We start from the raw sequence: 17,334 nt of genomic DNA on the forward strand, positions 1-17,334 counted from the left end.
TTCATACAGATACAGGGGAAAAAAAATAGTCCCCCACCACCACTGAATAAGTTTGAAGAGACAGCAGGAGAATAAAACTAAGTTGTTTATGATTATACTCATGGGTCCTACCAGTTTCATATTTAGCAACATTAAGTATTTCTTGTGTATCATCACCAAAACAAATAAAAAGAGCTATGTAAACACCCCTTGAAGCCTCACTTTAGAACTTTGAGTCATGGAGTTTTGATGGTGTCTGCCTGATCCTCTACCAGATGCAAGTATATTAGTAGCATCATTTACTATGTCTTCCAGAATTACTTTTTTTTCCCATTTTATTTTTTTATTTTTTTTTACTTTAAAAAAAATTTTATTTTGTTAGTCACCATACATTACGTCATTAGTTTTTGATGTCCAGAATTACTTTTTAACATTTTCCTGAATCCAGAATCCTGCTTCTATTATTTGTTTTCTCTGATAGTTTTTTTCAGAACAAGGGAATTTAGATGTCACACTTAATCAGTGTACATATATGATTCTGGACTCCGCTGCCATTTCCTAGTTTATGATAGATGCTCCATGAGGGAAAGGATTTCCATCAGTTCTGTTTACTTATATATAACCAGAACCTGGGACACTGGCACATATTAGATGTGCAGTAAATATTCTTTGAATAAATGAATTCAAGTCTGAGTTGTCTTAAAGCTCAGGAGTTTGGGTTATATAAAGTGCTAGTCAACTTCAATTTTGTAAGTTAAACGTTATGTCAAGATAACATTTAATGTTAGAAATATCTTCTCCCCACTCCTATAACATATTCAGTGAGGGAATCTCAGTCTGATAAACATATGAAAATCCAGATCATTAAAAAGAGAGCAACATAAAGTAAACCTAAATGAAATAATTCTTTAGAGAAATCAGTTGTGATTGAGTTGTGATTATTTAGACTTACACTAAGAAAATATTTTAAGTTGATAAAATATAATGCATTTTGTGATGGAGAAGAGGCAGCTGAGGCAATGTAATTTTTAATTGTTCAACTGCACATGTGTAGTACTGAACATTTGATACTTTTTGTTTTAGAATTTTGGAATACACTATTTTGAATTCCACCTTTGATTCTGAATTATCTTAGAGACTAATACTTCTTGTTCTGCCCAGAGGCAATAAATGCAGCCTTTTCTTTATTGTTATTCCGCTACCATTAGTTTATTAGTATGACCTTTTTTTTGTGAGAGGGTATTCCTCTTAAATTTTCATTTATTATTGTGGCTGGTTTTATAAAGATGGAACATTGCAAAGGATTGTGTTTTATTGATTGGTGGAGTTATGATGCAGGATTATAAAGCAGTGTGTTGAAGTATTAAATTAAATATTCTTCCTCTTTGTCCTACTTCAGGCCCATCTTGGAGGTTAAAGGGTATTACACAAATGAAATGATAAATCCAGTTTACATAGTTTCCCTATAGACATTGAACTGCTTCTTTCTTATTATGTCTGAATAAAACTCATTATCTATTTTGTTTCAGTAATAATTATGAGATTCTCTCCTAAGCAATTCTTTACTGTCTCCATTATTCTCCATCTTATAGCATACTCTGGAAAGGCAAGCATATAAATATGATAAAAGAATTAAGCTGTTGAAATAAATTAATTTATTGTGCAACAATGTATTCAAATCTTACTTGCTCAGTGGATTTTACTTTAATGAAATTCTTCAAAGAACAATACATCATGTTCCAAAGATTGAAATTATACATTAAGTGAAGTGACTGAATATGTTGTGTCTCAATTTATAGAAAGTTTCAATTGAATACCTAGCTTTTAAATAATAAAAATTTGCATAAATTAAAATATTTTCTTTAAACAAAAGTATTAAGTATTGTCTTTGTATCCTTTGTTCTTAGACAATTATAATCAAAGTAAAAATAAGCTAAAGCTAAATTAAATACAATTTCACCAACATTTTCTAAGTCTTAAATTATGTTTTTAAGATGTATTTTACATTAGATTTAAACCCATTTTTTTTAACCTGGTTTATTATATAATGTTTTAGAGTATTTTGAATGTATAAATGAATAAGTGAATAATGCATGAATGAAAAGAATCATCAAGGAAAGCTTTGACAGTCAAATATATTGACTAATGAAATAATTTTTATACTTATGTGGAAAATAAAACGACTAATTGTTTTTAATGGCATAATCATTGTTGCTAGAATTTTAGGCATTAAATATTTAAGTATTTTATGAGTTAAATATCTCAGGAAAAGATCAGTTTCTCATGCTTTCCATTAGCACCAGTAAGAAATCTATTATGACAGGAAACTCAAGACTTGCAAAATGACTTCAGAGGGATTGATTTATTTCAAGATTGCACTTTATCTCTGTGCATCCAAACATGTGCCACTGCATATATGATCACCTACATGACTATTATGACAACTATTAAAATGTAATGATGAATAAACATTGACATCGGTGACTTTTTCAAGAAAATAGAATGGTTAAGTTAGAAAACTGTATTTTTGTCAATTAAAAATACAGAATGTTCTTTTTCAAAAACATACCATGTACTTCTGTGTAATCCAAGTGTTGAGAACCAGACGTATTAGGAATTACCTTTCTAGTTTAGACAAACTTGTGTGCCTCTTTATTAGAATTTTTAGAAATCAAGGTTAGACTCCTTGTAGTATATCTCTGGTCATTTATGCAGTTAACATTAGCATAACTTATTAATACATTTACACAGACTATAAAAGAATTCTATACAGTATTATACGCAAAGGATTAAGAACACTTCTTCCAAGACCTATCTGAGTAGCTACTTGAAAGACACATTAAGCACAGTGTTGTTTCAAGCAGTTAAGTACAGGACCTAATTGCCATTTTGGGAGGTGAGAGGATTAACAAAGTGTGGGATATATTTGTGCAGTTGAATATATTCAGCAATAGAAAAGAATGAACTAATGACACGTGTAATAACATGGATGAATCTCAAAAAAAGTTTTGTTGTGAAGAAGAAGCCAGATACAAAGTATGTACTCTATGGTTTCATTTTTATGAAATTCTAGAACCAGCAAGTCTATTTTATGGTGATAGAATTCAGAAAGTGGTTGCTTATAGGAATCGGGAGGAATTGACTGGAAAGGGACAAGAGAAGTCTTTCTGGGGTTATGGGAATGTTCTAGATCTTGACAGAACTCATCAAACTGAATACATAATAAATGCATAGTTTGCTTCATAGTTTAGGGTAGGTGTGAATGTTAAGAAAAATGATTTATAATATCAGCTGTTTTTAAAATTATAATTAAAAGATCGGAAGTAACTTTCAGCATCCAGATGTGAAGTCTCTATTCTTTTAAATCATGTATGTGTTTGTTTCTTAGAAACTTAGGTCATTTTGTTTGCCGTGTGGACTAAAGAATTCATATCATTTAGAAGTATACCTTCTTTGGGGCACCTGGGTGGCTCAGTTGGTCAAGCGGCTGCCTTCAGCTCAGGTTATGATCTCAGGGTTCTGGGACCCCATGACGGGCTCCCAGCTCAGTGGGGAGTCTGCTTCTTCCTCTGTCCCACCCCCTCCTCATTCTCTCTCTCTCTCTCTTTCTCTTTCTCTCAAATAAATAAATAAAATCCTTTTTAAAAAGTATACCTCCTTTGATTTATTTAGTTTGGAAAAATAACTGGTAATATGTTTTTTTGTGTGTGTGTTGAGACATTAATTTCAAAATATTTTATCTCCAAATTGTGCAGTTGGATACCATCTTTCTTTAGTATCCCTCAGTATAACAAATGTATGATGTGTCATAAACTTCTCTGAACAAGCTTACTGTAAACTTTAGCACTGGGGAGGGGGGTGTCTCCCTCTTTCCCTCTTTTCTGCCCCATCTCTCTCTCTTCCTCATTTGCTTATTTTCGGTCTTTCAAATGTAACCCCACATGACTTGGGTAAGAAAACATATTGTGTGATGCATACATTTACCTACATACCAGTCAGTTTGCTGTTTGCAGAAAATAGAGCACTTTATTCTTAACCTCCGATCAGTTAAGGTAAAGGGCGAGTGTTATATGGTATAATATTGATAATACATCTCTCCTTTGGGAGGTTTTAATTGTCCTTTACAGAAACCAATCCACACATTTTAGACCAGTCCAAAATCTCCTAAAATACAAAAAGTTATCTTTACAACAAGATTCTAATATACATTGCAACTGTTGAAAGAATTTAGTTGTTGTTGTTGTTGTTGTTTTTCTTTTTCCTTTGTTTTGGTTCTTGCAAATCTTTTGTCATGAAGTTTCTTATGGGCCTGTTTTTATTCCATGGAATATATAATGGAAAACTGGTTCATGCATGGATTTTGGAAGAGGGCTTGGTCATTTTTCTGGTTATTTTCATTTTATTTGTCATGCTTTTCAAAAATTAAGCCTCCACATATCTGTGGAAGATGTTTATCAACAATGTTCAGGATTAAAAAATTAAACAGGTATGAGACAAGTGGTGCTCAATTTTGGATGCACATTAAAATCACCTGGAGTCTTAAAAATAAAGTGATGTCTGGGCTCCACTTCTGATCAGTGCACGGGGCTGATGTAACAAAGGACCATGCACTGGGTGACTTAAAACTACCCAAACGTAGTCTCTCACATTTGTAGAGACTAGAAGTCTGAAATCAAGATGTCAGCATTGTCATGCTCCCTCTGAGCTCCTAGGTAGAATCCTTCCTTGCCTCTCCATCGCTTCCGGTGGTGCCTGGCAATCCTTGGCATTCTTGTCTGGCAGCTGCGTAACTCCAATCTCTACCTCCATACATGACATTTTCTCTCATATCTTCACAATGTCTCCTGTAAGGGCACCAGTCATGTTGGATTAAAAGCCCACTCTACTCCAGCATGACCTCATTTTAATTAATTTCAGCTGCCAAGACCCTTTTTCCAAACATCACAGGTACTGGGGATCAGGACGTCATCTTTTTTTGGAGACACAATTCGACCCCTCATACTCAGTAAGCCAGAATCTCTGGGAGGAAAGCCCAGGCACCAGGCATGTTACAAACCTCCCAGGTGATTCTAATGCAGAGCAGGATTGGGAACCACCACCGGACTAATAGAACCTCTGAGACCAAAGATACGTATTACCTACCCTCATTCTCAATGGTCCATTGACCTCCTACAAGTCAATTACATTTTAAACCTTTTTCTTTTAAATTTCTTAAAGTTTGCTCTTTTAATATTTGCATTTTTGCACCTGAATAAGGAATTATTTTTTTTATTTATTCCATATCATGTAGTTTACCTTCTAACCTTTCAAATATTTATTAATTATTGAAAAGACAGTTCTTCCAGGCCTATGTGCCTTGCTATCTGAAGGCATAAATATCTTGTTGCTCAAAGAAGAAAATGTTAATAAGTGGAGTATCTTATTTCTTAACCTGTAACTCCATTTATAATAGCTCATTGGAGACAGTTATACGATATATTTGCACATTAGTCTAATGGGGAAGGTTCAGGGCTTAGCGGGGGAGACGTGGCATGGGACCTAAGTGTTAACATAGTAGTCTCAGGAAACATGATACCAAGTTTCCCTGGGATACAACTAATATATATTTCATGAATTTCCCCTAATACATATATGTGGTTGAATTGGAGCTGAGAGAAGCAGATAGTCTGAAAATTATTAGAATCAAACAAAATTATTCCAATGTTAAATAATAATCGATTTCTATGACGCCTTAAAAATGTGACCATCCAGGTGCGTCCAGAGCAGTGCCATGAGGAAAAAGCTGCTAATAACGTCTCTAGTGTTATTGTTATTATGGCCTGTCACATTGATAATTTGTGTGCTAAATGATCCGTAGACACTTGCTGAAGCAATAGAACCTAGTTAGAGATTTTTTTAAATTGATAATTGTCTAGAATTGAAACCTGCTTTGTTCTGTTATTTTGTTGCTGTTCTAACGGGCTCTAAAAGGGTTGTCTTCGTTGGCCTCCCTTTTTCTCCAGAGAGGGGATCCCCATTTGCCATTACCGCTTGCCTGTAGAACCCGTTTCCTAACTAGTCTTTCCCCACTTTGGCTTCGCTCAAGATAAAAGGTTACACTGCCGATGAAAGACGAATTTCTTTCCTTTACATCTCCATAGTACCGCATGAACAAAAATCAACGTTCCTTAAGTAAAGTTCCCATGTATTTACCTCTTCTCTCCCCAATTCCTTCCCGCGGTGCCGCAGGAGCGCGTCCCGGACAGCCCTTCGCCGGCGCCCTCTCTGGAGGAGGGCCGCAGGCCGGGCAGCCACGCCTCGTCCCACCGGAGCAGCAGTGTGTCCAGCTCCCCAGCACGGACCGAGAGCTCTTCTGACAGAATCCGTAGGTCTCATACTCTTACTTGTCACCATTTAAACTATTAGCTGGCTTTTCTAATCAAAATGCCCTCATTCCAAATAGAGCTCAGATGTATCACGTTCTGAAGCTCTGTAGCAATAGCCATCTCTCAAAATTATGTTTCCCAGTTTGCAATATCATGAGGTATGGCACTCCATTAACAGGTTCGGATATAAACTCCCTCTCTTGATGCCACACATGAAGATCTGAGCTATGAAACAGGGAGAGTAACCTTCTAGATTAGTTTCTGAAGTAAACACCTCCAACTCACAGTTGTCTAGTGGCTAAGTATATGGTTTAGGGGTTACTCAAATTTATTCTGCAGCCCTACCCCCTGCCAGGTTTTGAAATTTATCAATTTTCAAAATTCACCCTTGCGTTGACAATCATAGCCACAAAGAGGAATAAAAAAAAATGGAGTTCAAAATAATTGACTTACACAAACAATGAATCGTGGAACACTACATCAAAAACTAATGATGTAATGTATGGTGATTAACATAACATAATAAAAAAAATTAACTTTAAAAAAAAATCTTAGTCATTCTTATCAATGGATTAAAGAATTTTAAATTGCTTGAATTTTAGGATTTGAATTAGTAAGTCAATAATGCATATTATTGTCAGATATTATTAAAATCTAAAAAGTAGGGGCTCTGTTTTGTTTCATGATTACATTTTCAGATATTTAACCAAGAAAATGAAGAGTAAAGTTAAAAATGCCATTCAATTAACTGGTTATTTTATATCTGTATTTTGTGTCGAGAATCTAGTATTGTTTTTACAATACAGTGAACATATTAACAGTGATTGTGTTGGTTGACAAAATCAGTATCATTGTATCCTTTCCAGGATTTAGTTTATTTTAAGAAATCATGTTTGTGCTACAAACTTCATCTAATTACACATAACTGGCTGAAGTTATTTGGTTTTTGAGAATATTTTTATAACAGGAAAAACATTTGCTATAAAGTGTTATAAGTCATAAAGGTTCATTTGCATAAAGTAGAAATCCTTAGTATGAATGTTATTGAGGTAGATAACAAATACTAGGTTAAATTGTATATAATACGACTATTTTAAAAATAGTTAATTATTGACAGTTATATAGTTCAACATAATTCTAAATATAAATACTTGATTTGGCCTGTCTAAAACATATTTCCCTAATTTTGTAAGAGATTTATAACTGTGCATTAATAAAAGTGAATATAACCATTCCCAAACCAGTGACATTTTCTGGGGCTTGTAAATCTTGGCTCCCACTACCTCAAGCCATCTTTCATATAAAATATTTTCTGTATGCTTATATGCCATGCTGACACTAGAATCAGAAATTTCATGATGCATATTGGTTTCATTTTTAATGCTTTTATAAGATGTCATCATTGAAAAGACACTGTCCTTCTAGAGAAAGAAAAATATTTTTTCATGACACTTAAGTGGAAATTATGGGCAGATAGGGTACAATTTGAAAGAATTTTGTCATATATTCATGTTTTAAATTAATCATTGTATTCTTTTTTATTCTTGATAGAACAAAGGAGAAATTTTTACATGCTTGGACTACCATGATTGTCCAAGTAGAAATACATACACATGCACACAAATGCATGCATACACACACACACACACACACATTTATGTAAATACATGTTCACATATATGCATATTTTTAATGTTTTTTTTTAAACTAGACCAACACAGACATTTCAAAAATAATACAAAGAATTCTTTCACACTGATCACTCAGATTCACCCAATCATCAATGTCTCTGAAAGAGATATCTTGATAAAGGCATAATGGCACCTTAATGCCCCTATCGTGGACATGGACATCATGCTCCTTTACCTCAAATACATCATTGTTTATCTTCTCGAAACAAGGAATTTCTCTTATGTAACCACAGAACAATGATCAAAATCAGGAAATTAAGATTATTATAGTACTCTTTTCTAAACTATAAATCTTTTTCAAATTTCACCAACTTTCCTACGAACATATTTTTTTTTAATTTTTTTCTTACTAATATTTTTAATAGCAAAAGGTTTTTCTTTACTAGTCCAAAAGCCAATCCAGCATCACATATTGCAATTACTTGTCATATTCCTTTAGTCTCTTTTAATCTGGAACAGTTCCTTGGTCTTTTTTGTCTTTCAGTATCTTGACTTTTTTTTTTCAAAGAATATAGGCCATTTATTTTGTAGAATTTCCTTTAGATTGGATGTTTTGGTTTTCTCATGATTAGACTTGAATTATGAATTTTTGGAGGAATCACAGAGGCATGATAGTGTGTCCTTCTCAGTGCATCCTTCTAAGAGACATGATATTCCTCAATACTTGTCATAACTATCTCTTGGTTAAGGTGGTGAATACCAGATTTCTCCACTGTAAAGTTACTCTTTTTTTAAACCTTTGTAAATAGTAAGTAATAATAGTAAGTCTTGTGAGGAGATATATTAAGACTATAAATATTATATTTTTCATCAAACTTCCATTCCACTCCTTTTAGAATCATCTTTTGAAGATACTTCCCTCACACAATTATTGCTATGGTGATTTCCAAATGATAATTCCTAATATATTCTTATGATATTTTCAAAAAAATCTCTTTTTTCCAGAGAAGATAAGTTTTTATGGAATGAGTACTCACGCAGTTTTTTGCACAAAACCAAGACTTTCTTGGGCAATTTATTAAGAAATTTATTGACTGGATTTTGAAAATCATAAGGGTGTTTTGTCATCTACTTTATTATTTCAATAGTGACAGGTTACTGTTAATAGTTCAAGAAAGCAATTATTGTTTTTATTCATTCAACCATTCAATAGATATTAATTGGGCACTTGTATTTTCAAGTCTGAGTTCAAATTCAATTTTTAAAGAAGTACTTTGGTTTCTGTGAAACCTTGTGTTTTATTGACTAGAATAGAATATGAATATTAAAACAGTTATATTAGCCCCTTAACTTGTTGAAAGTTAACAACTTTTAGTGGTTGTAGTGGTATGGCCATTCAAAAGTATTCCAGATATATATAAAAATATATATATTATTTGTGAAATAAAAACAAGATAAAATGTTTTCAATTCCAGTATTTTTCTGCTTATCTTTAAGAATTATCATAGTTATCAATTCTCAGTTTTCTTAGAGATAGATTACAATACTGTGAGACCATTACACCATTATATTTTATTTTATTTTTTTAGTCCAAATGAGTTTAATTAATTTGTTTGAACATTGTGTGTTATGGTGTTTTTGTCTTTGTTCTTTTGTTTTGGGCTTGACAGCTGTCCATCAGAATGGGTTATCCATGAACCAGATGCTGATGGGTTTATCACCAAACGTACTCCCTGGGCCCAAAGAGGGAGATTTGGCTGGTCATGATATGGGACATGAATCGAAAAGGATGCATATTGAAAAAGGTAATATATGGTTACATGGCCTTGTTTCTCCTGTTCAACATGTTAACTAGATTTTAATCACAGAATGAGGTATACTTCTACCTCACAAAAGATGGCATATAAACATTGTAAAAACCTACAATATTAGGTAAAACTTAAGCCTTTTCAGCAAAAAAGAAGTGTGAATGAAGATCTGCTGCTTTTCCTTATACAACAGGTAGGTGATAATTTACTTTCCAATATATTAAAAAAGTGGACAATTGTTTGTTTTAATTGTTATCACTGAGTTTCTAAAGACCTACTATTTGTCTTTCTCAATGCCTTTAGGGCCAAATGTCATTTTTATGTACCTGATAGAGCCACAACAATATATGAAGGATTATTATTAATATTTTTGGATTAAAATCTACATGGTCATCAGACCAATCAGGAAATAGAAGTGAATCTAACCAAACAATGTACTAGTTGTTGTTTCAAAATTCCATGTAACAAATAAAGCCCAGCTGGTGGGAAGCTGAAAGTTTCCTATTTGTATTTCATTTGTATCAGCCTAACCCATTTTCACAGGCATATATTGATATTTTCATGCCCTATTTCATAAAGTACTTTCATGAAGAAATTTAAGTATTATTTTGGTATGCATGTTAAAAATTTGTACTAGTAGATGCAAATTTATTTTTTCAAATAGTAAGGTTTGGATTGTGAATATAGGAACCCTTCCAAATCTTTTTCATCTTAATTTAATATTTTTAAATTTTATTAATATAGACTGGGTACTTTGACTATCTTTTTTAACATGAATACCAAATAATCAGTGTTATGAAAAGGATTAATTCTTTGGAAAACATAATTACACAAAAAGCACAACTAGCTGTCAAAAAGGAAAATAAATAAAATTGGATATTTAATAATTAATGAAGCAGAAAGAAATGATTGGAGGAAGACAAAGTTAAGGTGGGGCAAATTTTTTTCCCCAAAAAGTCAGGATACTTATATAAAACCTTTTCCCATTCAACATAAAAACAGACATGCGGAGCCCTTGGGGAGAAAGAATATTTCTACAAATTAGATTATCTGCATTATGGAATGTCAGTGAGAAAATGATAATCTTTTCTAGGTGTTAATATGTCAAAATCTAAGCATAATTGAGAGCAGCATTAAGGCAACTTTCTAATTTTTTTTATTTTGAAACTTGATATCAAATGCTATTACTAAACTATATGCAATGCGTCAGTGAGCCAGATGGTATCTAAATACTTAATTCTAGTTTTTTCACAAGCTGTTCTTCAACAATGACTAAAAATATTATATATATTGTCCTTTACATATATTTTGACATATACCTTTTATATTTGATCAAAACCTATTTGTAGGGGCACCTGGGTGGCTCAGTCGTTAAGCGTCTGCCTTTGGCTCAGGTCATGATCCCAGGGTCCTGGGATCGAGCCCCACATTGGGCTCCCTGCTCGGCGGGAAGCCTGTTTCTTCCTCTCCCACTCCCCTGCTTGTGTTCCCTCTCTCGCTGTGTCTCTCTCTGTCAAATAAATAAATAAAATCTTTAAAAAAAACAAACAAACAAGAATTCATTGTATAGGTTAAGCAGCCATTCTCCATCAAGGTTCTGCTAAGAATAAAGCCCTAGAAGAAAATAATGCGAGTGACTCATTTCTCAATTTTCCCATGGATACTACATAGATGGTTTCACTTGGAATGCATAAGGGTGAAGTTAATTTATGACATACAATGGATGTCAGGATATTAGGGCTTAATTCTCTTGTAGCACCTAGCGGAGAAGAGCTGGGAGTAAAATGTAAAAGCTCAAAGATCGTGGTGAGAACACCACCAAAGGCATGATCAATAACATAATTGGAATGAGTTCCATTGGAATTTGGGATAGATAGTTTGTACAACCTGATGCTTCAATTTGAGTTTACCTACTATTTTGCTATTAATTTTTTCATGGGTTCTGTCTATCCATTTATCTATTTTTTTAATTATTATTACAATTTTGCCACCATGGAGCTTTTCCTGAATTATCATACTAGGTTGTTTGAGGGGACCTACTTCTGTTTGTCCCATATACCTGCTCCAAAAATCTTCACTACAATATTTGCCTTGTTGTTTGGAAGTTATATCTCCATTGGTCTACTCCCAATACTGGACTGTGAACTCCTTGGAGTCATCTGTGTATTTCATTTGCTTTAAACAGACTAAGCAATCTGAATACATACTGATCTGGGCTGAATCATTAGGAGATTCTAAGAGACAGTAAAAGAAATCTAAAACAAGTAAAAGATTGCATTCTTTAAGGACTAATAGGTAGGCAAAAGGTGGAATTATATAACTTTTAGAAGGTACATTTACATGAAATAGTAGGATGTTCTGACAATGAGTATACACAAAAACTTTCTATATCACTAGTGATACTTCTCATCATATCGAAGTTTTTAAAATGATTTTGCTGTCAGAATAAAGACCTTGACTATAGGGGTGCCTGGGTGGCTCAGTCATTAAGCGTCTGCCTTCGGCTCAGGTCAGGGTCCCAGGGTCCTGGGATCGAGCCCCGCGTCAGGCTCCCTTCTCAGCGGGGAGCCTGCTTCTCCCTCTCCCACGCCCCCTGCCTGTGTTCCCTCTCTCGCTGTGTCTGTCTCTGTCAAATAAATAAAAAAATCTTTAAAAAAAAAGACCTTGACTATATGCCAATGGTTTTCCAATATGTTAATGTATATTTTATAAGGGAAAATAAATTTTTAATTTAATATTCTTCCTAGGAATATAAAACTACCATTGAATGCATGATTTCCAATATAGTTATGTAATCCTAGAAATTGTGATATTGATACTAATTACAGTAAGTGTTTTGTTATATGTTGCTCTTTCTTTTATACACCCTCTCTTTTATCTATTTTTCAGCATACTGAATTAACAGTAAATATTCATGGCTTTCTAGATTGATAGAATCTACTAAATTAAAAATTGTTTTCTTTCATGACTGCATTTATCATGTGCCTCATACTGGCCCTGCAACTTTCTTACTACACATATCTGTATTAAAACAAGTGACTTAATTTAGAGACATTTGTAGAGAAATTAATTATATGTTTGTGTCATTTTAGGCTCAAACTTCTTATATGTAATTTGCTGCTTACCACTTTAAATCATTCAAATGATAATAATTCTTTAGAAAACATGGATTTTAAAAATAGATACTAAAACTAATTTGTATGCTAAGAATCACTGTGGTCTAAAATCTTAATCATCAATAACTTTTAAGTATTTTTAAATCTTCTTAATATTAAAAAGCTATTAACTCCACCCCATTAGAATACTTAAGCCACCGTTAGCTGAAGGCATTCTAATTCAGAAGTACTAACTGCTGAGGAAATTCACTCCCTGTTTTTAAAAATAAAAACGCTGATAGGTTTTTGAAACTCGGAAGAGTTTAAGGCACATTCAAAATGTAAATTTGAAAACTGAGTTAGTATATTATGAAGGAATAGACATAATATCATATAAGTCATCCCAAGTTTAAGGAGAAATGCTTTTAATATTAAAAACTTTGACTAAGGGCGCCTGGGTGGCTCAGTCATTAAGCATCTGCCTTCCGCTCAGGTCATGATCCTGGGGTCCTGGGATCAAGCCCTTCTCAGCAGGAAGCCTGCTTCTCCCTCTCTCCCTCCCTCTGCTTGTGTTCCCTCTCTGGCTGTGTCTCTCTGTGTCAAATAAATAAATAAAATCTTAAAAAAAAAAAAAAACAAAACTTAAAAACAAAAACAAAAAAACTTTGATTAAAATAAGGGCTTTGTCAAAGATAGGTGCTGAGGAAAACTGTGGTACAGCTCAAAGCTTCAAAACCAATTTTATGTCTTTAAACTTTTATAAACAGATTCCAAGTTCTTTAGAGCTCTCTGGACTTTAAAACCATTTCTGATCTTTTCCCTCAGTCTGAATTTGGTGAAATAGGCAGTAATAATTGACATTTGAATTATATAAATAGACTCACTGTTCCTTATGTGGCACCTTTCTGTTTATTCCTTACATATTTGTCCACTGATGCTAATTTACAATATTTCTCATGTATAATTTGTTTCCTGGTGTTTCTTAAATTGCTGCTTTTTTCAACACATTTTGGAGCATGTTTTACACCTTCGTGTTGTTCCATAGGCACATTTTTTGTTATTACGGAATTTATCTAATTTTTAATTTACCAAAAATTAAACATACAATTCAGATAAGCTTACAGTATCAGCTTTTTCCAATTATAGAAAACTTAGGTGTGTCTAGTTGAACTAACTATGAAATACCTAATTTATGCTAGTGAATTTCAGTCTTGGACTAAGTATACTGAAACGACATAATCAATGGGTAAATATTTACTGATTGCCAGATATGTGAAATAAACCATATGAAATGCAAAAACGTTTCCTTTTTCTGTCCCTTTCTCTTTTTCTCTCACTCTTTTTGCTGTATTTTTTTTTCTGAATACGTATCCTAATTTTCCCTATAGTTGAGCCTTTTCCCTTTGTTTTCATAAAAAATATGAAAACTTTCTTTCATTGGTGACTCCTGCCATTTTAGAAGCAGAAATAATTTACGAAGCAGCAAGAAATACAGGGGATTTGCTTCAGGCCATAAAACATTTCTTTTGTGGCATGTTCTGTTTGGTTGGCAGTGCTCAAGATTTCCAATGGTTAACATACTTGTATAAAAGGTTTCTTTTTCGTACTCTGAATTTGAGGACAGGGCACTAAAGACAATAAAGTAGTTCATAGCCTGGCCATATTGGGGTTTCCTCTCATTAATGTTTTATTCTTAGCCTCCAACCTTGTGGACTATTTTCCTCCAAAACATCTTTTTGAATGACTATGTCATCGCTTTTCTCAAGTTTGTGGAAATAATTTTTTGAAGTATATTTCCTTGTGCACACTTCTCAATGTTTAAAAATTCTAGTTTTACTTGAATTAGGATTGAGTCTTCAAGAATGGCCTTCTTTTAAATTCTAGATCGACATTACACAAATTAATTAATAGTAAATTTTATTTTGTTATAACACATATATCACAAATCTTAACCTATTAGTTTTTCATGTGACTATATAGATGTGTATAGAGTAAAAGCCCCCCTTTTTTTTAGAGATTCCTGTATTTTGATTATCTTAACACACATATAGGGCCATGAGTATTTTCATTTTAAAATTCTCTAACAATGTAACTTTTCCTTCACTTTTATTCTTAAGATATAATTTCTCTTGGCATATCTCAAAGTCTTTTATAAAATATTCTCCCTAAATACTTACTAATGCGACTTTACTCTTCATTTTCCAAGTCTGTGAAATAAAGGTATTAAATTTAATGCAGATACTTTAATTCTGTGATTCGTAACACTAGACAACAAATTTCTCTGAATTCCAGAGCTCTTTCTTAAGCAGGTGGCAGATTTCACATGCAAAGTCACAGCTCAGGTGAAACTTTATGAGGGCACTGGTTTATTATTTTATGAATTATAATTTGAGAAGCAGAGTTTGCAGTAACACTTCAATGACAACTTAAGAAAATTCTTACCATGAGAACCCCATGACATACCTGTATGGTGGGCAATTGGTATAAAACGGGTTTTAATGTTTATTTTTTCCCCATGCACCTTGCTGACCATCTTGTCACACTGAACTTTCAGGTTTCTCAAACATCTTCTGTCCTTTCCCAGATGATCCAGTTTCTTTCTATACCTGGGATATATATGCCTCCTACTCATTAGTGCTCAGCCCCAAACTCTTCTGGGTAAAAGCTCTGTCTTCTCATCATCTTTGTATACCTAGTACAGAGTCTGCCATTAGTAGGTACAATAAATTTCTTTTCAGGGTTAAATGAGGTAATACATGTCTGGAGTGCTTGACCTACATAAATATTCCCTGAAATTATTAGTAATATCAAATTAGAGAATGGGTATGTGGCTTGATTTGATAGATGCGAAAACATACACGTTGTGAATCACTGAATTAGAATATTATGTTTATAATCCATAATATCACAGTTTTCATGACTTATGGTTGATCCTAAATAGGAATACTGAAACCACAGTGTTTTAGAGAATGTTTTGACTTCATATGACAACACTGTAATATGCACAGTTTTGGAAGGGAAAAAGTAGTAAAGTAACAATGTTAGTTATTTTTTATATCAATGATTGTGAAGGTAATTGCCCAAATAAATTTTTATGACATTAAAAAGTTTTAACTCACTCAAATCAATTTATTGACCCTGAATTTATTTGATAAATGTGTTGAGGAGAAACAAATATGTGTGGCATGTAAGGCATAGGAGATAATGGTGTTTATATATAGATGGGCCACCATTGAATAGGTCCCAAAGCAGATGAAATCCTCTGATGGGCAAGAATTTCATCTTTGAACCATTCACACATGCCACTTATAAAGTAGACTATCTTAATTCTACCTAGGGTTGAATTTACATTTTCCAGGAACTTACTTTATATAATTTATATGGATATCATTAAAAGAAATAGAGCCATTTATTGATACAGAAGACTTCTCTGTGGCTTCTCCAAGACATGTGTAACTTTAGGTTTTGGTAACTGTTTTGGATACTTAGGACGTTGAATCATGGTAATATTTCCTGATGATTTTCACAAACTATATGTGAAAAAGATTAGAGGGTGTCTAGTCTTGGATACATTATATGTAATAATATATATTTGTCATAGTTTTGCTTGTAGTCAGATAAAATGTCTTTTCCTCATGGAAAATCCATAGCAGGCTACTAATTATTCCACTTATTCTGCTTTATTTTCTTGAGTCCTTTTGATAGGCATGGAATGACTCACCTCCTCACTGTTTAAGAAATATTTTTACATAGTTATGCTGATAGCTAATATTTTATAACATTAAAAGGGAAGTAGAAAGTAAATTACTAGTAGATTATTAACATATTAGTTCCACATATAAATTTGCTTCATGTAATGATTTATTTATGAATCATTATAAATGCCTGTATTTCCTTCATTTAAGTAGTTTATTGGCTTAATGAATTGATTATTTCTAATTTTTTATTCTGCAATTTATTCTCATATTGCCTAAACCTTGGATTTCTAGTTTTTCTGAAGTTTCTGAAGCTAGTTTCAGGTTGAACTAGCAAAGTTTAACTAGTTTCAGGTTGAAATTTTACATAGACTGGTATGGAAGAAAGGGGATGTGTACCTTCTTCTATGTGTCTATTTGAAAATTTACTCCAAATTGAAATTTCATTTTGGAAATATTTTAGCTTACAATCCAATATTCCTTAGAGGAGCTGAAACTAGTTTTATTTTGCACATTTTTATTCTGTAAATGGACAGGTACATATTTTTTCTTAAAGAACTATTAAAATATTCCCCTTTCCTCCCTGATTAGACATATGTAGAAATGTACCCAAAAGAAGTCATTGACAGTTCAGTGACTTGGAGAGCTTTCTTAAACTTTTTAAAATCTAAAGTCATACCAAAACATAAATGCTGCATTTCCACAGACATTCTTTGTATGATATTATTGTTCTTATAGAAAAAAATGGTTTTTATAGAATA

General features: G+C 33.0%; 1 protein-coding gene across 1 annotated transcript in view; it reads left to right on the forward strand.

Annotated features, from left to right (window-relative positions):
* The window catches only part of DACH1 (dachshund family transcription factor 1), a 420,028-nt gene that overhangs the window by 296,463 nt on the left and 106,231 nt on the right, over nt 1-17,334 (forward strand). Inside the window, exons 5-6 of the mRNA XM_078070269.1 lie at nt 6,208-6,343; nt 9,646-9,780. Coding sequence (XP_077926395.1) covers nt 6,208-6,343; nt 9,646-9,780 — 271 coding nt within the window. The remainder of the gene's footprint in view (nt 1-6,207; nt 6,344-9,645; nt 9,781-17,334) is intronic.

Source organism: Halichoerus grypus, chromosome 4, assembly GCF_964656455.1.
Source record: "Halichoerus grypus chromosome 4, mHalGry1.hap1.1, whole genome shotgun sequence".
Lineage (NCBI taxonomy): Eukaryota > Metazoa > Chordata > Mammalia > Carnivora > Phocidae > Halichoerus > Halichoerus grypus.